Source organism: Tetrao urogallus, assembly GCF_951394365.1.
Source record: "Tetrao urogallus genome assembly, chromosome: 24".
In the NCBI taxonomy this organism is placed as follows: Eukaryota; Metazoa; Chordata; class Aves; order Galliformes; family Phasianidae; genus Tetrao; species Tetrao urogallus.
The window spans coordinates 1,534,079-1,560,224 of NC_136837.1; the positions used below are offsets into that span (position 1 = coordinate 1,534,079).

The window sequence follows — 26,146 nt, forward strand, 5'->3', positions numbered from 1 at the left end:
TCTCCATGCTGAACAAGCCCAGCTCCCTCAGCCTGTCTTTTTGGGGATGTGCTGCAGCCCCCTGATCATCTCTGTGGCTCCTCTGGACCCTCTCCAGCAGCTCCCTGTCTTTCTTGTACTGGGGGTTCCAGTCCTGGACACAGCACTGCAGGTGGGGCCTCACAAGAGCAGAGTTCCTTAGAGCCCAAGCTATGCTTGGCTTCATCCCACGGCCGCGCGGGGGCGGCCCCGGCCCGCAGGGAGCGGATTGCGCTGCGCCCCGCACCTGCCGCCCCGCCCCGCCCGCTGCCCGCCCCGCGGAGGCGCTGCCGAGTCGGGCCGGGCCGCCTGGGGAGCGGAGCCGCCGCCGGAGCTGCGTCCGCTATGGGGACGGCGTACGCGCGGATGCGCTGCATCAAAATCTTGCTGTTCATCTTCAATCTGAGCTTCTGGGTGAGCGCCGGGCTGCGGGCGGAGTGGGAAGGGCGGAACAGCGGCACCTGCGGGACGCGGGCTGGGCGGGGGGCTGCGGAGGGCACGGCCGGATCAGCGACCCGGGCTGCGGCGTGCTGCCGGACGCCGGCCGTCCCGTCGCCCTGCCGTAGCCCGTAGGGCTGTCCTGCATCGCAGGAGGAGGTCCGCGAGTCCCCCTGTACGATGGGCTGAGTTTACACTGTGAGAGAGCAGCGTGCCTCTGCTCTGCCGTTTCGTGAAGATGCGTCTCGTCCTGGGAAAACTTGATGGAGGAAGGCATTGCTGAGAAGAGATAACATCTTGTTTTCAATGATAACTTGAAATAGCGACCATCTCCACAACAAACATAACTTTGCAAACTGCAGAGGCCGTGTGAGATTCTCCCAGCATCCCCTGCAGCTTCTTGCAGTGCTTATCCACAGTACGACGAGGAGCTACGAGATCTGGTTTAGTGGCTTGTGGTAGCAATGGTAATGGGAGGACGGTTGGACTAGATGATCTTGTAGGTCCTTCCAACCTAGTGATTCTATGATTCTGAATCTATGATGCTTTCTCATAATATCCTTTCAAATGTCGAAGAATGGCACTCACTGCAACACCCCGAAGAGATCAGGGAATGCCTTTCTCCTATCGTAACAGATTTTCTCTATGCTCACAGTTTCATAGCACAATTTATTTCAAGTTATCTTTTCTCCCCATGTTGCATTTTCTCTTCCCATAGTTTTCCAGTTTCACATTTAGAAACAAAGCTTTTTAAAGCATCTTTTTCTTGCTTTCTGATTTGCTGGGGAGAAAAAAAGGTCACATAATAATCCTGTTCAGCCTCTCTGGAGCAACCAGCTTTGAGATTTTGTCTCCTTTAAACACATTATACTAAATGCTTTTGCTTCTTGGTGACAGCTCTGCAAGCCCTGGGTACACAGTGCTGCTGTGCTCTGGGAACAGAATTATGTTGCTCAGCTGCAGCTGCAAGTTAGTGAGAGAAGGACAAAGCTTTGTCACAAGAGTGACAATTACTTGTGTTTTGTTATCTGTCTTTTCACTGAGATGGAAGAAAGCAGCTCCTCAGCTGGACTGGGGCGTTCCTTTCAAACACTTCCAGACTGTCACATGCACTCATGGCCTGGTTGGACAAGAGGGTCTGTGCTGCCCAGCAGTTCACAGGCTGAGCCCACTCTGCAAGCAGGGGAGGTACAAACACCAGCGCTGGTACTCTGTGGTGTGACTTATTTCATTCTTCACCTTCTCAGAGGGAAGTGTTAATTCCAAGCTATGTTTGCCTGCCTTCTTTGCTTTCTGTAGAGTGCTAGCTGAATCATAGTGCCATGCAATGCAAGATAGAAGCAAAACGCACCAAGTGCACTGGGGTTGGTCAGCTGCAGGTGTTTGGTGATTTGTTCAGGCTGGGTGGTTGCTGCAGACCTGAGCTCTAAGCCTCCATCAGTAGGGTAGGAGAACATTCATAGAATCCTAGAATATCCCAGCTTGGCAAGATTGAGTCCACAGAAGGACGGCTCCAGTTCCAAACTCTATGTCTGAGGGTGTCCAAATGCTCCTTGAAGGCCAGCAGCTTGGGGCCATAATCAGTGCCCTAGGGTGACCTGCTCTATGCCCAGCCATCCTCTGGTGCAGAACGTTGGCACCCAGCATGGTGCAGCTCCATGCCGTCCCCTTGGTACTGTCATTTTTCACCAGAGGGCAGAGACTCCTCCCCTGTGAGGAAGCTGTATGCTGCCATGAAGTGGCTGTGGGCCGCCATGAGGCCTCCCCTCACTCTCCTTTTCTCCAGAGAGAACAGACAAGGAGACATCATCCACCACTCACACATCTTGCCCTCCAGACCCTTCACCATCCTCATAGCCCTCCTTTGGGTGCTTTCTACACAGAACTGTGCCAGGTCCTTGTGGCCTGAGGCACTGCCTAGAGGTGTTTCCCCTCTGCTGATGTTCCTTGGCAGTCCTGTTTGATCTTGTCATTTGCACTAAAAGGAATGTTTCCCTGAATTCGGTATCCTCTCGTGCTTCTTTGTTAACCATTTATATGATCCGAGGTATTGTGTTCTGTAATAATCAATTCGCCTCCAAATTCTGAAAGGGAGTCCCATAGGAAAAATGCCCTGCCAGAATTGGTCCAGAGACACTTAACTTTAGCACATGTTGAAGAACAATGCAAGCCTTTATTTCTGGTAAGCCTCTAAACAGAATCTTCTCACAACTCGGCAGCAGCAGTAATTCTGAAATGGCTGAAAGTTTTCCTCTTGTTTGGTATGATGATGGAGGTCCAGCTGGTCTCTTCATACTGTCACATATCTTGTGACCCTGGAGCTGGACCTGTGATGCCTTCATGGAAAGGGGGATCTCTTAGCACAAAAAGCTGTTAATTTGCCCTAAAACAGGTAAGAGGATTAAAAAATGTCAATGAATGTACTTCTTTCTGTTTGGTTTGTGTCATGCCAGCAGTGGTCAATTACTGGTCCAGCAGCGCTCCCACAGATCACACTTTTCCCACAGCAGCAGCATCTTGGCTCCAGGCTGAGGCCGTGAGTGGCCTGCTGCCTGCAGTATGGCTACAGTGCAGTGGTCGGTCTTCTGGTAGGTAGGAAGGAGAGCAGTGCTTCCCATTGGATTTGCATCCTGTCTGTTCTCATGGATGCTCACACCCTCACCTCTCTGGGCCTTTTGTTCCCCTGTTCCTTGTCTATCACAATTCAAACCAAATTGTAATGTCTGGAGGAGCTTATGTTCAAGGTTTGAAAGTCACTGGTAAGTTAAGAGGCACCAAAGCTGAGGAGCTGGAAGAACAAAGTGCGTTGCACTGTGATAGGAGTTCACCGTTATCAAGTACTAGCAAGAGCTTCCTGAGTTTTTGACGGTGTAATGTTGAGCTTTGGGATTTCAAGAAAGTGTAAAATGCCACAGACACTTTCTTTATGCTCTCCAGCCAGTTGTTATTGAAGTATTGACTAATCTGTGTGTTTTCCAGCTGGCAGGATTGGCTGTCATTGCCTTTGGTCTGTGGCTGCGGTTTGGTGGGGCTATGGCAGAGTTTGCTTCAGACAAAAGGTCTCCAGAGTATTTCTTCATAGGTAAGTTGTGATGACAGCAGCCAATAGCCTTGGCTTCATTCTTAGGGCCTGGGAAATAGCTCAATATTTGAATTATGCAAAGGCCAACAATGCCTGAACCAAACTGCACAAAACCGGGTGTTCTGGTGCTGTGTCTTTTGAGTGATGGCCTTCACCCTCTCTCTGCTTGTTATCAGTTTCCTTAGGCCTAACTGAAAAGCCTTTCTCTGCTTGTTATCGATTCCCTTAGGTCTAACTGAACTCTTCTCTCAGACTTGATCCACTTTCCACATATCCTAAGTGAATTGTGCTTATACTGTTGCAGTAGTAATTGAGATGGGTCAGAGACTTCTGTAACACAGAGCTCACCAATATATCCTTCCATAGTTTTCTGTGCAGCTTCTAACCAGAAAAGCAACGGTGTCATTTCTGAATGCCTCTGGTACCAGCAGAGGAAAAAGAAAGGCTTCTGCTCACCAGTCCTTCCTGTGGCTGTAAGCAGAGGCCTTCAGTGTGATTTTAAGTATCAGAGCAAATCCTTCTACAGCTGAAAACTGCACGATGCTTGGTCATCTCAAGAGCTGTTCATCTAAGTGAGGCAGGAAGCAACAAGTTCCCCATGCCCACACAATTGGTTTTGGTCACATCTAATTTTAGGCATTTAACAATTGTTTTTTTTTTCTCCCTAGTTATGTTTTTGGGAAACACCACTTGTGTGTTTCTATAGAAGTGTTTATAAGAGCAGCTGTCCACGATGGCCAGCAACTGCATTTCTTCATCCACTGGCAGTTGCAACTTGCTTTTGCATTAGAAGGGAGAGGGTTTTTTTTGTTTTAATGTTTCACCCCTTGAGTTAGACTGAGCCAATACAATCCAATTTGTACAGTTATTTTTGCCATCTGAAAATGCCAGATGAATGAAAACCCATTCAGCCATCAGTCCATCCTGGCACAGTGTCCAGGAGCTGACTTGACCCAGCATGTCAAGTTACAGTCAGTTGCCCATCACGGGAGTATTGACTGGACTGTGCAGTTACTTTAGATACACCCATTCTCTTAACAAAGACCACCACCCTGATACACCATAGTCTTAAGCCAAAGCTTTTTTGATATATGCATGGAACAAGGCCAGAACACAGAGCTGACTGTACAGCACTGAGGGAATAAATGGGTTGAGTGTTATGTCCAGCAAAGCTTTCGCTGGAGTTTGGGAGGCTGAATAAAACCATTCAGATGGAAATGTGACTGGGATCTGAGGGATGCTGCGAAGTGCTCTGTAGCATCTCCACTGACACAGAGAACCATAAAGTATCATTTACTTTTTCTCTTACATCTGAGCTGCTGTGTCAGCAGCGCATTGAACCATTACCTTTATTTCCAGATCCAGTTTATATCTGCTGAATTTCCTGTGCCGTATCTTGAAACTCTCCCCTGCCTTACCCACTTATATTTGATCCTGGAGTTTCAGCAAGACAGAGGGAAGGTTCTGTCCTTCAAATTAACTACTGTTGGTTTGTTAGAAGCCAGAAAGTAAAAGCTGTAGAGAAAACAAGTCCTAGCTTTGCAGAGTAATGCTGTGTAAACAAGATTTTCTTTGGTGGCAATCTCTGACAGATTTAATCTGCTTCAGTCCTGAGTAAGAATTGCAAAAGCTATTGAGAATTGTTCATTTTAGGAAGTCCTGGGGAATATTGCTGTGAAAGTCTAGTCGTGCTCCGTGACATTCAACTACTGGGCTGATTGTCACATGTATTTATAGAGCTGTATGCTGTAATATGTAACAGCTAGCAGAGGAAGTGATAAGGAACAGGACATAAATATATTGAGAGTTCTTTTTAACCTGTACTTTTGGCTGAACTCTAGGGCAAGGTTTTGACCCTTTTTTGTAATAGGCAGACTTGAGCAAGTCTGATAAAGAAAAAAAAAATAATAATCTGCTTCCCACTCTCATAACAAATCATATTAAATGCTGTTATGACTTCTGAGCATCTGAGGGGTCAGCCAGTCAGAAATCTGAGCATGTTAACAGTCTGTGACTAAGGCAACGGTAAAGGAATGGTGATTAATTCAGTACCAGTGTTTTAGGCAGCAGGCGTGGCTGCAATCAGTGGTCATGCTTGAGTGCTTTAGCACTCATTTTCAGCTCTAAGTCCCTCGAATGTTTGTGCATTCAACACATCTCATGGTGTTTCTAGGAGTACTGTTTGTTTGGCTGTGTGCATTTGCTCAGTAACACGCAGTCTGGGCGACAGCCTGAACTCTGCATAGCAATTCTTAATATGGAATTCTGTGCAGTCCACAAGAAGCAGCTGCCCAGAGGGCTGAAGGAGAAAGCAGATTGTCAGCGTGACCTGGAGATATGAGCATACAGCTGTATATTTAAAAACAATTTACTTAGCTCTACACTGATTGCTCTTGTGACAACTCACCCTCTGTGATCAGATCAGCTCCGTGTCAGTGCTTGGAACAACACTGCAGTTGCATTTAGATGTTTGTAGGCTGAAACACTGCCTGGAATCACCATCTTGTGGGCAACGTCTACTTTTCTTGCTTTCAAAGAGCAGCATATTCTGTTGGCTTTTATTATTTGTTCCTTTTTTGTGTGTTTTTTTGTTGTTTTTTTTAAACCTGTTCTGAGCTGCCAGCTGAAGCTACCCAGCCTCTCTCTGTTTCCTGGTGATTTTTTTTTTTTTTCCTGGATTGGAAATTTTGTTTTAGTTTAAAATAATTGGTAATTATATCCTTGCATTTTCCATTAGGATGGAATGAGTGTCCCTAAATAGCCCTGTTCTTTACCAGCAGTTCAACCCCTGGAATAGTTCAGGCCAGGACTTGGCACTTAGGCCTGCTCAACTTTTCCAGCCAATTCAATGTTTGTGTTGGTTTGAGAGCAGCTAGCAGGCAGCAGTGTTGAGGTCAGGCACATATGGGGTGTTAGTTTCCCATTGCTTGTGGTTTTGTGTTCAGTGATCTATATTCCCCACTGCAGGTTGCAGTTTTTTAAACTACAACATAAGGAAATGGAACTGGAACTCCTTCACCCACGCAGCCTCCATCTGCTCTACAGGATGCATCTCACAGAGTAGAAGACAAGTTTTCACTTAGATATAAGGAGCAGCCTTCTAAAATTGGGCATCTTCTCCTTCCAGCTCCCCAGCTTTTGGAAATCCCATTGCAGTGATGAGGCATGACGATGTTTGCATGCTGTTCCATCCCATTGTGGTTTAAAAAAAAAAGAAAAAGAAAAAAAAAAAAAGATAATTTCAGCAAAGTCAGCAGCTGGATAATAACATCTGAGTTGTCTGTGACCCTGTGCTGACCAAATGGGAGGAAGATCTTTTGCTCCTTTAATTAGCTGTTTGTAATAGTGCTGTTCTTAAATTAAATATACACATATATACACTTAAGCACAGATGTGAAGACGGAGTGCCAGCTGAGCACAAGTTCAGCATTTATGAATAGAGAACTAAGACAGGGACTTTTAAAGTGTCAGTTCAAGACATTTACTCTCTTTTCTTTGCATGAAAGTCTGTTTTGGCTCCGTGGGCAGCACGGAGGACAAATTTAGTGTATCCCTAACAAATGAAGTGCAGTGAGGGTCACCTCGGTGCCAGCAGCACTGAAAATGAAGCCTCATCAAGAAAGGTAACAACTGATGGATGTGAATGGATCAACTTGGATGGCTCTCAGAACTGGCAGCACTGAATCATTGCTTCTCCAGCACAGACAGAGCTCACCACATTTCTGCCATGTTATGGTCTTTGCTCCAGTTCTGTGCTTCAATCCAGAGCCAGGCCAGCTGTGGGTAGAAGTTTCAGGGTGGCTGTGGCTTTTTCGTGGGGTCCGAGAGAACATGAGTGATCATTCTGGCTTCGAACAGCACGGTTAGATGGTGCATGCCTTAGGATATGAAGTCATGTCTGGAGTTGAAGGATATTAGTATTTTTTCTCCATTGGAATGGGTGCCCATGCAAACAAGAGTTGGCTAGCAGTTAAATCAGTGTAAACTGCAATTCCTGTGCCTCATTCTCTTATATTCTATTCATGTATTTTGTAGTCAGGCACTGGACCCTTACTTAGCAGTATTTTCTCTCCAAAATTCATAGCCTCACAAGTTCTGTCAGTCTTAACAGGAGAGCTGTTGACAAAGGAGTCTCTGTGTAAAGATGCAGCACCTCACGTGGAGCGTTGAGTGGTCCTGCTATTTGCACTGAGCCTTGCAGAGGCTTTTAGTATGTACTTAGAATGTAAGCAGTGAACTAATCTGCCTTTCTATCATCTTCTGTGCAAGTTTCTTCTGCAGTTGAAGGGTGGTTTGGCAAAAGCTGATAGTGGCCCTGAGTGGAAAATGGAAGCTGCTGCACTGGAAATGAGCTTATGATGATCATCAGTGCCCCTACCTCCAAAAAAAAAAAGAAAAAAAAAAGGAAAAGCACCCACTACCTGAACTCTGACAGTGTGATTTACACAGTACATGGGGCATCCCCTGGCCTACCTCAGTGAGTGATTACACCGTTGTGTTCTGTTCTGGTCACTCAGCCCATCAGAGGCAGCTGACAGCACAGTGGTCTGCAGGCCAGGGCTGCAGAAGTTTAACAGTTCAGCTTTTCTAGAAACAGCTCCAAAGCAAAGCAGGCAGTGATGTTCTTGTATGACTGAATAGCTGCTGAAGGCTGTGTGACACTGTGTACAGATGATTCTGTTTGTCATCTTTAGTGTATGTCAATTTATTAATCTTTAATCCTCAATCTAGCCGTGTTAAAAGTCATAAATGCAATGGTTATATGCAGAATTACGTAGCTACGTTGCCAAGTATTTTCATTTTACTGTCCATTAAATATTTTAATAGGTGTATATAGAGGTGCTGGGAGGCATCAAGCCAGCTTGTATCTGTAATTCTTTTGTGGTTCAGGAAGATTAACTGCATAATATCTGCCACATTCACACAAAATAGAGAATTATGTCTGTACGTTGTGCTCAAGTTAAGGGTATGCTCCAATTCTCCAGAAATTCATCTTCCTTCAGAGGACTCTGCCTCTCTTCTCCATGTATTTTATAAATGTATCCAGAATACATATTTACTACAGATCTGTTAACATAAAAATGATTATCTCTGTTAACACACCTGGTAACTCTGCCACTCAGTGAACCACTTGTCTGGTTTGTTATTTCCAACCTCTGCGTGTTTCCCATCTTTTCCAATGCTGCATTTGCTCTATGGGTTCCTTGGTGTTCTACTGAGGGCTTGAAAGCCTCAGTCCATCAGTGAGATATCAGGACTGTAACTCACAATGTCAGGAAAACCCATTCTGGTCGTGTCTGGGTTCTAGGACTCCTGTCATCACTGCCTCTGGATCACTTCTGCCAAGAACAGAGCTGCTTGTTTTCTCAGCAGCGTATGAACAGTTGGTGTTTTGTTTGCTGTTAGTTACTCAGCCCAAAAAAAGAAAGAGTTGAACTATTTAAAATGGAAAGTGACCATAGCAGCCAGGTAAACAAGAAACCCATGTGAAATAAAGCCAGAGAGATGGTGTAGGATTGTCTGCTCTGGCTCTTTACGATAGGCTCCAGGCGTGGGTTTGTACCCCAGAGCTCTCAGTAAGATTTTGAAGAAAACCAGCTCTGTGAATGGGCTCTGCTTCAGACTCTGAATTGAGTTCTTTACCAGTCCAGGAGGCTGGCAGAGTATTTCTGATGGTGGTGGATTCGTGTCTGAAATAAGAATGTTTTTAACATCAGTAGGTTCCTAATCTGCCTGGTTTGCATTATGTTTCCTTTCTGCTTCATAAAGCATGGCATTATATATATCTGCCTATCAGGCTGCACTGGGATATTCCCTTTGCAGTGGAAGCCAGCTGAGAAGTAACCTGGTCACTGATTTTTTTACAAGGTGGTCTTCAATATACCTGGTTTGAGGCAATCCCAGACAGGCTGGGCAATGGGTGGATAAAGTCCTGTGGAGGAGGATGTGGGGGATTGGTGGATGAAAGGCTCAACTTGAGCCACAGAGTGTGCTTGCAGCCCAGAAAGGCAACCATATCCTGATCTGCTTCAAAAGAAGTGCATCTTGCAGGTCAGAGGAGGTGATGGACCCCACCTGGGGCCTGCAGCATGAGGCCATAGCTCCATTGGAGTGGGAGCAGAGGAGGGCAACGAAGATGATCGGAGGAACGCAGCACCTCTCCTATGAAGTAAAGGCTGTAAAAGTTTGGGTTTTTAGCCTAGAGAAGGCTCCAGGGAGGCTTTATAGTGGCCTTCCTGTACTTAAAGGAAGTGTAAAGATGGGGAAAGACTCCATCAGGGAGTGCAGTGACAGGATAAGAGGCAATGGCTTTGCACCCCAAAAGGGTGGGCTTGGGTTAGATATTCAGAAGAAATTGTTCACACAGGGTGGTGAGGCCCAGCGAAGTTGTGGATGCCCTGTTTCTGTCAGTGTTCAAGGCCAGGTTGGATGGCCCTTAGAGCAACCTGGTGTAGAGGAAGGTATCCCTGGCCGTGGCAGGAGGTTGGAACGAGATGGTCTTTGAGGTCCTTTCCAACCCAAACCATTCTATGCCTGTTATAAAAATGTCTTATTTCTGGGTGAAAGGTTGTGTGTGTGTATGATAGTAGACACTTAAAAGCATCGTTAGTTCTACAGATATATATATATATATTTACATGTCCTCAGTATCTTTCACCTAGAAGGAGCACTCTGAGTATCAGCACTTACTAATCCCAAGCTGAGCATGGACAAACTCCAGAATTAACTCTCCTGAATACAAGATGGAAGAAGGTGGATTTGAACTCCTGGCTAGCAGAACTGTGGGCCCAAGGGCAAACAGCAAATTCAGCTTTGTTTAGTGTGTGGTGTGAGAAGTTCTTCCTGTAGCATGCCTTAAAATGGAAGTTCTGAGTGAGGTAGCGGTTTAGTTGTGAGTCATGCCTGTGAAATGCTAAGGCTGCTCGTCAGGAAAGAGCAAATCCAGGGTTTGGAAAGTGGTCTTACCCCTGAACCTCAGAGAACTTTGTCTTTGCTAGCTGGAAGCAGCAAAAAGGAGAGGGAAGGTTTCTCTCCTGTCTTGCTAATAAAAAAGTCTCTCCTAAGTTGCCTGATAAGTAATTACAGGGATTGAAGTAGGAAGTAATATGCAGAAAACTGCCCAGGAAACATCTTGGTAATTACACTGCATTTGTTACCATGGAGATCTCAGAAAATGGCAGTTGGGGTGTTTGGCAGTTGAACAGCAGGTTCTGCACCTTATATTGAAACTGATGGTTTTTTTGCACTTCTCCTTTGATGGGGGCTGACCTTTACTCCTGACCTGCAGGCATCTTTGTGTATCTTTCCCTAAGTGAAAGCCACTGTGTTGTGAATATGTGTCCAAGCATTAGAATGCTCAGTCCTGGGAAGCCACAAGATGCTGAATATTACAAATCTAGAAAATACATAACATGAAGTGCCAGCACTTTCAGCAGCAAATCCCACTTATCTGCTGCCACAAATCTGGCAAAGCCATATCAATTATAATTGTTTTATCATTATTTAGAAGAATAGGGTTTTTTTCCTCAGCAGTAATCCCTGGCACAGGGCATGAAGGGTGGAGGAAGAAGAGGAGAATTGCAATACCTGGGACAGGTATCTGGCTAATACAGCTAATACAGTGACACACCAGTGAATGGACAGCAGGCAGGAGTCTGCTTTCTTCAGGCAGGCTACCCCTGTGTGGCAGTATCCTCTCCACTTGTCTATCCTCATATTTTTTCTGTTACTTTATTTTCTTTTTCCTAGCAATCCATGCAAACTGTCAGTTGCAGGGCTTTGTATAGGCTCGGTCACACAAGGTCTGATAGTAAATGCCTGCAGCTCTGAACATGACGTCAGCTCTTAGTATCTGTCAGTTGGTCATTGAGAATGCTAAATGCTGACACGAAAAGTTTGAGTAATCAGAGCTTAGAGGAGAGCTCACTGTGCCATCTAGTGTGCTCAGTGTGCAGCTCCAGTGTCTTTTCATTACAGCTCAGGGAAAGAAATGAAGCTGCTTTTTCAGACAGTAGACTGGCATGGCAGATCTCTGTGTCCTCCATGTCGCCTACACAAGTCCAAGACTAGAATTACAAGACACTACGCAGAGCCTTTGGCACTTTGGCTGGCATGGCATCCAGAGATAAAGCTCAAACACAGTTGTGGTGGTTCTGTAGAAACTGACACCACACATGAAGTCTGTTCATGTTTGCCAGTAAGGAAAGAATTCTTTGCTCTGGTTTCTTTTTGTCCCAGATAAAGCCTGTATTAATAAATAAAGAAATAAACTGCTGGGTAGAAGTATTTTCAGCAGCTTTATAGATAGCAGAAATGAATGTAATTCCTCTTACCCTGCAGTTTCTGTACTACCAAGTTCTGGGCATAACTGGTATGCTAAGTCTGTTGTTCTAAGTAAGTATGGGGCTATAGTGCCATCTCCTATGTCCTGTACTTGTCTCAGGGTGGCCCTTTGTTGGCAGTCTCATCCACAGATTGCTTCATTATGCTCTTAATGCATTTAGTCTGATGCTCTACTGCTTGCTGTTTTCTTTACATCATTACATTTGTCCATGGGCAGATAACTACTTTGGCCGGTAGCCTCAAGTCCATTCTGCAACACAGTCCCACAAAGAGGTTCCCTGAGGTGTCTGAGCATTTCCCAACACTAATTAACAACTGCAAAACATTAAGCTATGAATGTCCGGAACAAGAAAGCAATGCAGTGTTGCCACTGGCTGCTGCATATGGGCAGCATGTATCGTGAGATATATCATGAGTTTAAGGCTGTGCATGCAAGGTTCCTGGTCTGAGCTGCTCTGGAGAAAGGAAGCTTGGGAAGTGCAAGTCTTTTTGTTTATCTCTATGAGATTTTCCAAGAATTCTGAAGAAATCACTGGTTTTGTTTTGTGGTGAAAGCATCTTCTCTGGGTAGTAGATATTCTTTGTGAAAGCCAGAGACCACTGTTACTTAAAAATATGTGTTTTTGGCAGAACAGGCATCGAACTTTGAGAAGAGGAAACCTTAAATTCTGATCTCGATTTTCCCTAGGTCTGTATGTATTGGTGGGAGCAGGGGCTCTCATGACCACAGTTGGATTCTTTGGGTGCTGTGGAGCAGCGCGGGAGTCTCAGTTCTTACTTGGAGCAGTAAGTGAAAGTTTCAAGGGGCTGGAAGTGCTGTGAAATGATTCCAAAGATTCTTCTGTCATTAGTGGAGGGACCTTTGCTGTCCAAGATCTGAAATGTCCTCTGTCCTTTTACGGGTTAATCCATCATCTGTAGTTGCTGTGTTAATGCATGGCTTCCACACATTGCCTCCTATAACACATTTCCTGGAATTACCTTGTCATTCCTGAAACTACATCTGAGCCACACTGTGCCATTTCCACCTTTGTTTTCTTGGTACAAGAAGGCTGACTTGATGCCCTTATCACTGACACTGCTCATCAGCTAATTGTCATTCACTGTGTGAGCCCTTGAAGTCTAGACAAGGATAACAGGTTGAGTGGCAGTACATTAAAGCACACTGTGCAGAATACACTAACATAAGGTTCTGTTCTCCCTCTGCAGTTCTTTGCTTGCTTGTTGGTGATATTTGCAGCTGAGATCACCGCTGGAGTGTTTGCATTTATAGGCAAGAAAGTGGTGAGTAGCAGTCAACTTCTGAGCTAATAATGGGGCAGTTCTGGGTTCCTGTGGCTGATTGACCTACAGGCTGGCTCATATTCAGGAGAGCTTTCCTTTCTTCCTAACAAAGCTCTTTAACATTCTTATCTGCAGTAAATTAGAGCTTGTGTTATCACAAATCCAACTTCAGAATGGGATGCTGATTTTGCCCCTCCTCCTCCTTCTCCTCAATAAAGACTGTCTGTGATGTTGAAGGAACATCAAGTAGAACTCTACAGTAGGAGTGTATTTCCTAGGAGAAGGGCAAATGAATTCAAACACTGAATTTATCCAGCTAAGAACTGTTTAGCCAAAACACAGAATGCAGCAGGCCACAAAGCCTCCTATCTTTCCTACCATGTCTACCTCAGTTTACCAGGAATTACTTTCTGCTCTGGAGGTTGATGACTCAAGCTGGAAATCTGCACTGGATTGAGAGTAAGACTTATTTGCCTCTCACTTGGCAAGTCTGATTTCTGCAGGCAATACAGGAAGCCCAGAAAATCTATGAAGACATCTATGAGGAATACATGAAAAACCCAGGGAAGGTGAACAGAACCATCTATCACTACCACTTGGCTGTGAGTAGTCATCCTGAGCTTAAACACCTTGCGTTACTACTCTACTGTCACACTAGCATTTAAAATTCAGAATGTCTCCCATGGGGGTAGGAAGGATAGAACTGAGTGCTGCTTAAAATGGACTCAGAGGCTCATGGCTCTGTTTCCAGATGGTTGTGTCACAATTTTGGGTTTTAGATCCCAACTGATTCCTATCTTTGAAAGTAAGAGTGGCCAGGCTTTTAAATTTGAAGCTAATGCTTCTGGTCTTTATTGTGCAGAAGATATGTCTACTGTGGACATTGTTTTGTTTTCAAATCAAGGCATAAATACACCAAAATGCAGAGAGAAATAGAAAGGTGAAAATCTGCGTTTTTTTTCTGAGGAAAAACTGCCCAGAGGAACTGCAATGTTACCAATGGCAAGTGAAGTGACTGAACTGAGACTGAGCCAAGTAGAGGAAAAACAAAAAGAATAGAATGCATGACTCCATTCAGGCCACCCAAAGAGTCAGGGTCTGAATCAGAATTAGGACCTGTGACTTGGGAATGTCACTCGTGTCTGTCATCCTGTGTCTACAGTGCCTCCCATAGAGATCCAGCCCTCGCTTACAGCATTCTCACGTTCTTTAGAATAAACATTTCACAACCTCAGACCTTTTTGTCCTTCCTTCGTGGCTGTTATTTCTAAGCTGAGCAGGAATTTCAAGCATTTTGTGGGAGAAAGACAAACAGGAAAAGCACTGACTTGTTCGGGTCTGCAATCCTAGCACTGTAGTCTGTCAGAATTCTGATATTCTCTGTTGTAGCTTTGTTCATAAACTTGCATGTGATATTAGAACTTTCTGCATCTCAAAGTACCCATTTCCTTGGAGCCCAGAGTTCTGCTTTTCCAAAATCCACTTGTTTGTTTTGTTAATAAGATACTGATGGAAGATTTTGTTAATACAGTTTGTCTGTTTGCTGTGAAATGGATTTTTGAGAACTTTGGCCCATGCAGTTGGAATTGTTATCAGAGGCATAGTGAATAAATCTGTGACTTGATCAGTATTCTTTCTTTTTTTCCCCAGTTATTTGTTGCTATCAGTTGACTCACAGTCTATGATTTTTCCTTCCTTTGACTCTCTCCCTCTCTCATTCAGCTCCAATGCTGTGGTAAAGATAATTTGGAACAACACGCAGGATTACCTTGTCCAGAGAAAATGCAGGTGCCAAAGGCAAGTGTCCTCTGTTCTGGTTGTTCTGATAACTTTTTCATGTCAATCACTGAATAAAACTGGAGTCAGTCTATATGTAAAAGGAAGAAGGAGTGTCCTTTTCCCCTTGTAAATCCCAGCATGGAATTTACCTGCTGTAGGGAACCTGCTTTGGCAGGGGGGTTGGACTCGATGATCTCTGGAGGTCCCTTCCAACCCCTACAATTCTGTGATTCTGTGATTTCTGTATGAAGTTTAACAAAGCAGAAGCTGAGGCAACATGCCCAGCCCTAAATTCTAATGCCTGCTTGCAGCATCCCGTGTTAGCTGTGACAGTATTACACAGCCTGGGAATCAAGGTGGGAAGGATGTAGCAGAAGAGGAGTTGTAGAATCATAGGATGGCTTGGGTGGAAGGGGCCCAAAGGATCAGCAAGTTGCAACCTCCCACCGCAGGCAGGGCCACCAACCTCTGCATCTGGCACTGCCCAGGTTGCCCAGGGCTCCATCCAACCTGGCCTTGAGTCCTAAATGAAAGGCCACTTGAAAGCTGAGTTCTGTCAGCAGTCTGTCTGAGTGATGCATAGAGACTCCTGCGTGGATGCTCTGTTGTTATTAAGGATACTTTGATTTCTGCTTTGGGGGGAATTTGCTTATGAGTACTGTATCAGTCTGAGGGGAAATGCTCCATATTTTATCATGGCCTATCGCAGAAAGGGTCTTAAACGGAAGAAAAACTGATTGTGAGAAGATTAATTGTGTATGTCAGCATGTACAGGCAGTAGGTAAATAGCAGCACATGCAAGCACCACTGCCTCACTGGGAAAGGCAATATGCTGTCCAAATTGTCCAACAAAACACAGAGCACAGGTGCAAGAATTAGGGCAGTGAGTGCAATAATCCCTTTTGTGTTCGTCTGCTGTTCAGTGAGAAGAGTTGGCAGAGTTGTGCAGTGTGTTCTTCTAGGAGTGAAAATCTTTCTGTTTTGTTTTGAGTAGAACTGCCTGGTTGAAATCCACAATGTAATCGATGCCAATCTGCATCTAGTTGGGATTGTTGGAATTGCAATTGCTGGCACCACAGTGAGTAAATCCACACGATCACCCTTTTTATTGGTATTTGGGCCCAACACCCCATCCTTTACCCATAGCTCTGTTCTGCAGCAATTGGTGAGATTTCTCAAAAGTGAAACTATTCTTATTGCTCTCAGTGTTTCCTCTCTCTGGGAATTGGTCACAACTGCACAAATGGCCTCAGATTACTTTGTTTTACCAATTCATTTTGTGTCCCTAGACAAGGTTCAAAGAATCCAGTGGTAATCTCGTTTTGTTGTAATAGTAGGAAAGTGGTGTACACATGGAGTGGATGCAAAACCAAAAAGCCACGGTGGCATTTCAGCTGTTCCAAACCAATTGCAGACGTGGATGTGTTAGAGCCTTAGAGGATCTATTATTTAAATTTCACATATGGAATAGAAAGTATGAATCCTTTCTACAGAAAACACCTTCTCAGTAAAATGCTGTCTGTAGCATTAGTTCAACGTGAAGGATCAAGTCACAGTTAATGACATCAGTGCAATTTCTGTTAATAACATTTGGGGACTGTAAGGCTTCGCATTTAGAATAAGGAACAGTGAAATCAGTGTGGGCACAAAATCTTTGCTTTGAGTATCAGTGAAAACTCTCTTCTGTTAATTGTCCGACGTCTTGAGGTTTGTAATGCAAGCAGTCACTTGCTACCCTGAAATAAAAGCATTCAATGCTGTTCAATGCAGTCTATTTTACAATTGTTTTGTGAGTGGATCCCTAAACTGCATTCCTTCTCTTCTAGATCTTTGGCATGATATTCAGCATGGTTCTCTGCTGTGCTATCCGTAACACGAGAGATATGATCTAAAACTGTCACTGCACAACTGTGTCCAGAAGCTTTACAAGAAGTGCTCTTCTACCCAGCTTAATAACTGTAATGTATTTTAATTAGTGTTTTAACATACTGAGAGGAAAATATCCCACGAGGTGTGGAGGTGAATTGTATTAGTGGCAGTAAAACTGAAATGAACAAAAAAAGGGTTTTAAAATGTCCTTTTTAATGGAAAGAGCCGAGATGGCATCGAAGACTAATTTGGTTTTTAATGTTTGTATATGTGCAATTTAGAGCTTACATATCTATAGGCACTGTGTAAGTACATGCATTTCTCTCATTACAGATATGTATGCACATTATCTGTGCATGTAGTACCTTATGTAGGTAAGTATGTGCAAATGGGATGTGTTGTGTGTCCACATTTGCATGCACATTTTTCCAGTCTCACCATGCAGGAGTTGTGCACACACCCAGAGGTTGCTTGAAACACTTTCATTCCGAGCCCCCGTTTGCCAAGAGGTGGTGGAGGAACAAATGCCATTTTAAAAACGACCCAGCATCCATTTTGTAACTGTTCCGTCCAGCCCCCAAAGAGGAAGTCTGTTTTGTTTTAAACGGCTTTTGTTGTTACAAAAGGGTCTCCTCCAGCACACTCCTTCCTGGAGATCTTCCAAAGCCCCTGGACGTGGTCCTGGGCACTCTGCCCTTCACGGCTCTGCTGCAGCACAGCGCCTGGATCGGAGGGACGCAGAGATCCCTTCCAATTTCAACCCTTCTGTGATTCTGTGACTTCACTGGTGTGCACAGACCTGAGTTTTGTTTTTGTTTAAGTCCAGTCGCATTTTCATGCAAGTACAGAAAGCTCTGTGGGAGGAAACAGTCCAAGGAGATCTGGCCTAAACAAAGAGGGGAGGAGGTAGGAAGCTGGCAAGATGCAGTCATTTGGGAGCGATTGTAACACACAGTGTGGTTAAGCTTCTCATACTAGCCTGAGACCAAAACCAAACCACCAAAACCTCTATGTGTTAAAGGGGCACTAAAATCTTAGTTCAGAAGTCCCTTTATGCTGTAAGACTGAGATCTATAATGCTGGTGCAGGAGTAGAACCTATAGTAAGAAAAGCAGCAGCTTTGTCAGATACCCTGTAGAGCCTGGTGTGTAGAATCCAATGGAGGAGGAAAAAATGGTCAGGGAAAAACACACAGCACTTTAATATCCTCTGGTTTTGCTTCTGTGACTATCACAGCTTCCTGAGGGCTCCTACCTCAGCCTCCCACCCCTTCCTGCAGGTGTAAGGCAGAAAAGAAAGATGGGGCTTCTTTTCTAAAAAAGAAAAAGAAAGAAAAAAACAGAAGAGCAGAGCCACAAAGTAAATTTTCTTACTGGGATTTGTAGATTGCATGTCAAGTATAAAAAAATACTGTTCTTGAAATACCTCAGGGCTTGCCTTTGCGTTATTTGTTTCTATATTGTTATTTTTATATTCTTCATACTTATTTATGAGAGTGTTCCTTCTAAAGCAGCCTAGAAGGGAGAAAGTTTGTTCCCAGAAAGAGCAAATAAATTACAGCAAGGGCTCAGAATCTCTGAAATTTTTGCTTAGTCCAGTTAATTTAGCATCTCAAAGAATAACTTTCTGCTAGCAGTGCCCCTTTAATTATTACCAGCTCAGAGTTCTTATGCAGTTGTTCTTTTTTAAGAGAATAGGTCTAACAGAGTTCAGTTAAATGTCTCAGCAGAATGGTCCGTGATGCCTAATGAGACTTGGCATTTGCAAGTCAATTATCTCACTGAAACATGATGGCACTTCAGGTAGTGCCTGCAGTCCAGTGCACGTGTTTGTGTCACATACATCCCTCCTGATGTTTTTCTCTCATTTCCAACAGAAACTCCAATTTCTATCAGTTTTCTGTTATTCCAATATTGGAAATGGTGCTGCTGTTCCATGTTTCCCACTTAATTGACTCATCTTGCTGTCTTTTACATGGATGTCACTTTCCAAATTGTTCACCCACAGGCTGTCACTGTGCAGTCATGTTGATGCAGCTGTGCACTTGTAGGGGAACCCTTGGGTCGGGGCTTGAGCTGGTGACTGAGCACCTGGTGAAGGGGTGCTGTTGGTCTAAGGAGCACATTGTTTGCACCTGTGCTCTCCCATGTGCCCAGAAGGGCTGCACCCAATGCAGAGCCACCCTGGGCTCATTTAAGGGGCAGCCACTGAAGGGAGAGCATCCTTGGACCTAGGCTGCTTCCTGAGGAGTGCTGTATGGCCAGAGAGCCCCTTCACCAGCTGGGTGAGTTCAGTGCTTCTTTCTGTGTAATATGGCATTGGCCTACTGTGAATGGTGAATTTGTGTGGTGTCACCAAGAGCCTATCAGCAGCTATTTTGCATAAAATAGCATTAAAAATTGCACTAAACATGAACTGTGATAACAGCTGCATGCTCAGCAAAAGGTGAGCAGTTTCCAGGCTGAACTCCAGGTCCCCATTTGCAGAGAGGTACTGCATCACAGACCAGTGAGCTCTGCCCTTGTTTCAGTGCTTAATGGTGCAGGACCTCTGTTCCTTACTGGCAGTACAGAGACATTTCTAAGTAACTGCATTGTGTATCCACAGTAAGAAAGCTTTTCAGAGAGAACTAAATCCAAATCAGTACTGGAGCTTCCTCAGGTACACTTCAAAGCTGCATGTCAGGATTTAATTAACCAACTTCTGCTCCAGATTGGTACTGACTGCCTCAGAAGTCAGCAGAAGTGCCCATCTAGTCAGGAAAGTAGCAACAGACCAAATCTTTCTGGGGATAACTCTGAAGGCACGGCGCACATCTTCTTCCTATTCAGTCAACCATCTTGTTCTCAAGTATAAACGTGTAAATAGTTGATTTTTGTTTCCTTGAAGATCATTATTTGTCATTCCCTTGTCTGGTTTTCCTGAGTAACAGCCGCCAGTGGGAGCTTCACATACTGCAAACTAACTGCAGCCTATTTTGCAGAGACTGAGCAGGAGCTGATGAAGCACAGCCCTTTAATATCCCTACAGTGAGGATTCGTATTTCACTGTTATACCAAAAGTGATAGTTTTATAGCAAGACATATTTCATGTGTATTGAGAAGGAAGTCGGGTTATCTTAAGCCTCCAAATGCTCTTACAGCCTTCAGAGGCTGATCAACAGCATCAGGTGCTGTTTGTAGGACACCCACATAACAGAGCTCACCAATCTCACTTCTCTGGTCACTGTTGGTTCTCCACAGCACAAACTGCTTCCAAGGTGACGTATTTTTCTACAGCACAAATTCTGATTTGGGGCAGAACTGGGATCTTTGTCTTTGCACTGTCTGTAGCAGTGTTATCTCTGTCACAGCTCTCTGTGGGAAACGAAAAGGAAATGGAGCAATGCTTATTCTGTTGCTGAAGGCAGCTTTTGCTTTCCTTTGGTTTAATGTGTACTAAAGTGGAAATGTGTTGGTTTTATTGTCTTGAATTTGAAACAATGTTCTAATAAAAATAACCAGCAATACAAGACTCTCAGAGGCTGTCCTGGTGCCCTCCTGTGTGCTCCCATGCTCTGCTGTGAATTCCTGGCTGGATCTCAGATCCTTGCCTCTTCTCAACATCGTAGGTCTGTCTGCATTTCTATTGCTTGGTTATGTGGAAAGGAGCCATAGGGTGCAGCACAGTCACCCAAACACCTGACCTGAAGGAATTCTTGCCTGGAGGAAGGGTTGTTGTGGACCCGAGGGTCTTCAACTTGAAAACACGCTGCTGAAAGGCCAAAAGGGGAAAAAGTGCTTTGAGAACACATGAAGGGGTGTTTAAAATGGTGCAGTAAGACTCACTCAAATGCCTTAATTTTGTTGGGATTTTTCTTTTTAGTGTGAAAGGAATCATCCAACACAAACCATTCTGTGAGTCTAGCTGTTTTTCTCTCTGTGCATTCTCATAGGCTTTAACCATACAACTAGGTTAATGTTTTTGCATGCATGCTGTTAGACTGAAGGCACGTCCCTCAGATGCAGCCATGAGGGATCATAGCAATAACTTTGCTGTGTCACTTACTGCTGTAAGGAGGTACAGTTCCTTGTTTTTCCTCCTGCTAAGTGTTACTGAACAGCAGAGCCAGCTCAGAAAACTTGTTCAGGACTTGATGGCCCAAAGCTCTCTTGCATCTTCTTTCCCCATGTTTTTAATGGTTGTTCTGGGGTTTGGGAGGTATCAGGCATTCTCACTCCCAAGCAGTGTTTTGTGACTTGCTGCCTGTCCTCTCTTGGTCCAGCAGTTGCCTTGTATGTACCTGGGCAGGTGTGGGCATCTGCTTTGTTGTGTTTGCACGCTGTGCTCCTACACTTGGGCCATACTGATTTTTCTGGCTGCTTGTCTTGTTATCTTTGGCTGCTGTAACTGCCAACCCCTGAAATGAACTCATCATAGTAGTTCTCTGCTTATCTCTGCATTAACTCTGGGTTGGTACCATAAGCTGCTCTTGGGAAGGCTGACACGTGGTTTTAAGAACTGATTGGCACTTACCAACACAACAAAGCCTTTCCTAGGAATAGTTACTCTTTATTCCTAAGAATAAATACTGTATGCAGGAATGCAGATGATTTTAAAAGGGCAAGACATGTATAGCAGATCTATGCAACTTGCCCCCTCCTGCAAACAAAACTGAAACTTTCGGTTAATTCTAAGAAAGACAAAACTATAATAATATGTAATTTAATTGTGTTGTTTTGTAGGGCTTTTTTTTAACCCTCTTCTGGTGTTGCTGGAAGCAAAAATAAACAGGAAAAAATGAATAAGATCTGTGCTGAGCGCACAGTGCTCTGAGGGTTATCAGCAGGTTAATTCTCAATGGGCACAATGGCAATTGCTGAGTATGGATGAGGATTCAAGCTGAGCATAACAAGTTTGTTTCCACCTTTCTGGCTGTAGGGATGTTCTGGATTTGTTACTTGCCAAAATAAAGCGAGTGTTTACCTGGATAGCTGAGAGAGCATATGTGTGTCTGCAGATGTAGATGATATCAACAGAGAAATCTGTACCATTTAATGCTCCCTTTTAGAAGAGAAAAATCTTTTTCATAATTACACATTTGCAATTGCTGAATAATTAAGAGAGCTCTACTGAGATAACCCCCTCTACAAGCCAAAACAAATGGTTGGGAAGCAGCAATAAAATAAAGCTTTCAACAGTGATTTAACATATTACAATGTTGTATTTAATGGGGCTTGGAAGCTCTCACTGCTGCACGGAGCTGCAATTCTGAAGTCATTCTTATAATTCCTTGCTGATAAAAAATATTCTTACCACATCGTTTGTGTATACAGTAGATTTGTTCTCTTGGCTGCTTCTGCAAAGACGTGCTGAATGGTGACCTTGTTCCTCACTCGTGGAAGCATGGAAGGTTTTACTTATTTTCTGCTGGCTGTATTCATGTCTTCACTGCAGCCCTGCTGACCTACCGACTGCTCTTGGATCAGCAGATGTCACACTTGCTTGAGCAGATGCAGGTCAAACTGTTTTCACCAGTCCTGTTGTAGGTGATAGGAACGAGGGGAAAAGCTGCAACTGCCAATGGATTCTGTATGTTTGCATTAGAGTCAGTTGAAGCAGGTGGAAACTGGCTCTCGTGCTCAGTGGTTGGTGTAGTGTGACCATAGCTTGCCACTGAGTCACCAGCTCTAAAGAAGAGGAAACATTTATTGTGTTACATTTATTTTCATATTCCTGTGCGTGTTCAGCACGTGTGATGGGACTCAGCCCCCCCAGCACGCTGCAGGGGCTGGCTGACCTGTGTGGGGAAAGAGAGCTGCTTTCTGAGCTTCACTGACCACTGCTCTTCCAGAGAACAGAGTAGCAAGGCTTTTCAGTCTAACAGCACAGGTAAGAGGAGCTTACTCTGCTCGAGCAAAGAGCTGAATAGCTATGCCTGGTGATGCTGATGAGCACAGCCCTGAGCGATGCTAGGGATGAAGTAGAACTGTATGCAGCTGCACATGCTTAGTCCTAGCTGCTGCGCAGTGCAGACAGGGTCCTCAAAACATCCAGTGTTACATACGTGTAGAAACGCAGTTGCTGCTATAAGGGCTGCAGGGCTGTGTCAATCTAGTTGAAATGTTTAACACCGAGAGCACGCAGAGTCTAGTTCTAAGATATAATATATCAATAATTTTGTTCAAGCAGTACCTGGAGATCATGAGCAAAGGCCCATACATACACAGTTCTTTCTTCTTCCCTAAAGTAAATTATAGTTGAGCACTAAATAAGAACCTTCAGTCCCATGGTTCTGCTTCTGCGTGTCGGAATATCCAGTTCATTACAGTAACTCCAGTGATCCCTCTTCAGAATAAAACGTTGTGCACACCAGTTTGCAAACCTGTTATGAAATATTGTTTTATTTATCTTGGTTCTGAGCAGAGAGGTACATTTCTGCCGTGTTCTGTTGGAAGCTCACATGTTACAGAGCTTCTGTGGCTTAGTGCAGTAGTTTGTCCTAACCTTCTCGTGAACACAGTCACTGTAGTCAGTGTTACATTTACCACACTTGCAGCTTATGGCCACAGGGTAAGAATAGTAAGGGATGGTGTGATGAGGACAGCCCGGAATCAGTGCTGTTTGATACAACATCTCTTTATATGTGCACACGTTTTGGGACAGAGCACTTTTGAGTAGCAGCTTCTTGCCATTGCTGTCCTACAAAGAAAAGAGAAATGTGTTGTTTCACTGAAGCATACACGAATGTCAAATGTCTTCCCTTGACATGCTCTCAAATGTGCAGAAAGCAAAGCCTCTTTATGCTTACACTAGCTCTGAAATTTTGTGTACTTCAGATCTGTTTCTTTGAATCCCCATATGAAGGGAGCTCTCTACCTGCAGTAATGCTCACTGTGGTTTTTCTGGTTTTAAATAACCCCCTGCCTGTCTCTAAGTGCTCTCAGCATTTTGCATTACATATTCGCAGCCTGCTGACCAGGGTGGAAGTTAAAATGCAGTGTTGAATAGCAAAGCTCATAGTTCTTGGCATGCCCACGTGTGCAGTGCTCTCCACAGCTGGCCATCACAGCAGGGCTTCATTGTCTTTAGCACCTGACAGATTGGCTCAATTACTCAAGTAATTTGCATTAGCTGAGGGTGACAAATTGTAATTCATTTGTCACCTGAGCCGCCCTGACCCCACAAACTGCAGAAGCTCTGCAGCAACAGCAGCAAAAAGTTTGTTGTTATGCTACTGGTACAACCTCCATAGTAAAAGTAATATTGATGGGGGAAGAAAGGGGAAAACAAACAACTATCAGCAATTGAATTGGGGAAAATGTAGGAAACTGTTACAGAAAGCTGGAAGCCAGAAGATAAACATCTGTCAGGACAAAGGCCAGCTGTAATGCCAAGGGACATTGCCAGGTGGAGACAAGCTGCTGATGTGAGTGCAGTCATCAGGAACTGCTTGTGGCTGCCAAAGCAACATACACATGTACAGCACCAGCTGTGAGGTACGTTGTGAAAGGAGTAAAGATTTAAGACCGTCATCTCCAAGCTAATAATCCTTTGCTGGGTAATGCTGATTTTCACAAGACCTGAAATGCTGAGGGAACCTCAACACATTGAGGAGCAGACGAGAATGGTGGCAGTATTTAAAGGGCGGGTGCTGACCCAGGTAAGGCTGGAGGAGATTGAGCAGGGATGGATGTCAGGCTATCGGGTTAGAGAGCAGAAAGTCGATACAGGATTTGAGCAATGAAAATTAGAGGATGAGAGCATAATTAATGCCAGTTGAGATGGTGTTACATAAAATAGGTCGTGTCACACAAACCTGATTTTGTTTTTGGAGGCGATTACAAATGTGGTTGTTAAGGTAACTACGTAGATGTGAGGTCCTGAGTTCCATCTGTGCAGAGCCCTGCTGTCATAGAAGTGAGAGCTGTTGGGCAGTGTGCTGAACGCTGGCAGTTCTCCACAATTTCTGTAGTGTTTATTCACTGTAACTTTTTTTTACCCAGCACTGCATCATAATCTCCATAGAGCTCAGGAGCCTTGGCTTTTCTCACCCCTGCTTTCCCGGTAAGTTAAATAGAAACCATGATAATAATGATTTTTCTATGACGGACATAATTAGCCTGAACAAACTTTACATAGCTCTCCAGCAAGAATAGGAACTTCTTTTCTTGATGGCTGTTGTGGAAACCACCTAAAAGAGAGGAACATCCTGTACCCGTGTCATGCAGAATCCGGCGCAGATGGTGGTGTTGATGGCCAGGCAATAGGCGCACTCCCGTTTCTCCACGTGGATTGTGTACTCTGAAGGAGCACAAAGTGATGCTGTTTGACCAAAGGTCAGGCCAAAGAGGAGAGACATCATGAAGAAGGGACTCATGCTAGACAGGAGGGGGAAAAAACAGAAATCTTAATTAAGTCTTCCTGTCCTTTCCGTAGAATTTGACGAGAACAGTTCTGACAGTCACATAGAAGAAGTAATCTCAACTTTTTCAGCCACTGCTTCACAAATTCTTTCTAATCCTGGAAATGTAATTGAAATAATTGTAACCACTGGACAGACAGAGGACAAATAACTCGAACACAGCATGTGCCATATTCACCTTTTTCCCACTGAACCGTGTGACATAGAACTTTTCATAACCGGTGATAAAACACTGTTGCAGAGGAATAGTAGTAGGTTTTCCTATCCTTTCCTGATAAAAGATTTGAAACTGTGACACATCAGAGGCTGTGAGCTCTAGAATTAACCAAAGCTGTTAAGATAATCTCCTTAATCTAAAATATTTTTCTAAAGAAGGCATCTTATCAAATGTTCAAGGTAGAATAAGAAATAGTTGTGCATATCAGACATACCCCTGTAATTTTTACGTTCAAGCTGGCTTAAAAGCACGATGAAATTGGAGCATGGGCAAGAATTAAATAATAGATGCAAGCAAATTACAACAGAGAACACCAGCAAAGAGTTCACATCGATGAATCCACACTTAATCCCTCTGTTCCCATTTCCCAGGCCTGCTCAGGAATCCCAGAAACAAAGCTTTGCTTGGCTCCAGGACAGTTTCAGGATCTTCTCTCTCTCTCTTTGGAACTACAAATTCTACATGACAGAGTCTACAGATATCTGGAATCACCCTCTAGTCTCTTCCAGCCGTCGTTTTCCTATAACAAAAGCCATTTGTTACACGATCCAGTTTACCCTGTGGCTGCAGTCGTACAAGTCTGGGAAGACCAACCTCTTGTCAGCTGAATTCTTCCCTATTTCAGGAGTCTGATTCTGCCTTGAGCTGGGAGAGGCGGTGATCTAGCACCAACTCTTGTGTGCTTTATACACTCCAGGCTAATTCCAGGCTT

General features: G+C 44.2%; 2 protein-coding genes across 2 annotated transcripts; one reads left to right on the top strand and one right to left on the bottom strand.

Moving 5' to 3' along the window:
* Positions 1–363: 363 nt before the first annotated feature.
* Positions 364–16,836, top strand: TSPAN2 (tetraspanin 2; the record flags this gene model as incomplete). The annotated part of the gene is made up of 8 exons (XM_079546359.1): positions 364–432; positions 3,436–3,538; positions 12,570–12,667; positions 13,091–13,165; positions 13,669–13,767; positions 14,888–14,962; positions 15,939–16,022; positions 16,771–16,836. 8 exons carry the CDS (start codon positions 364–366, stop codon positions 16,834–16,836), a joined length of 669 nt encoding a protein of 222 aa, XP_079402485.1.
* A 6,415-nt stretch (positions 16,837–23,251) lies between these two features.
* On the bottom strand, positions 23,252–25,172 carry TSHB (thyroid stimulating hormone subunit beta; the record flags this gene model as incomplete). Its single annotated transcript, XM_079546416.1, has 2 exons — positions 23,252–23,494; positions 25,011–25,172. The coding sequence occupies 2 exons, from the start codon at positions 25,170–25,172 to the stop codon at positions 23,252–23,254; spliced, it is 405 nt and encodes a 134-aa protein (XP_079402542.1).
* Positions 25,173–26,146: the final 974 nt, after the last annotated feature.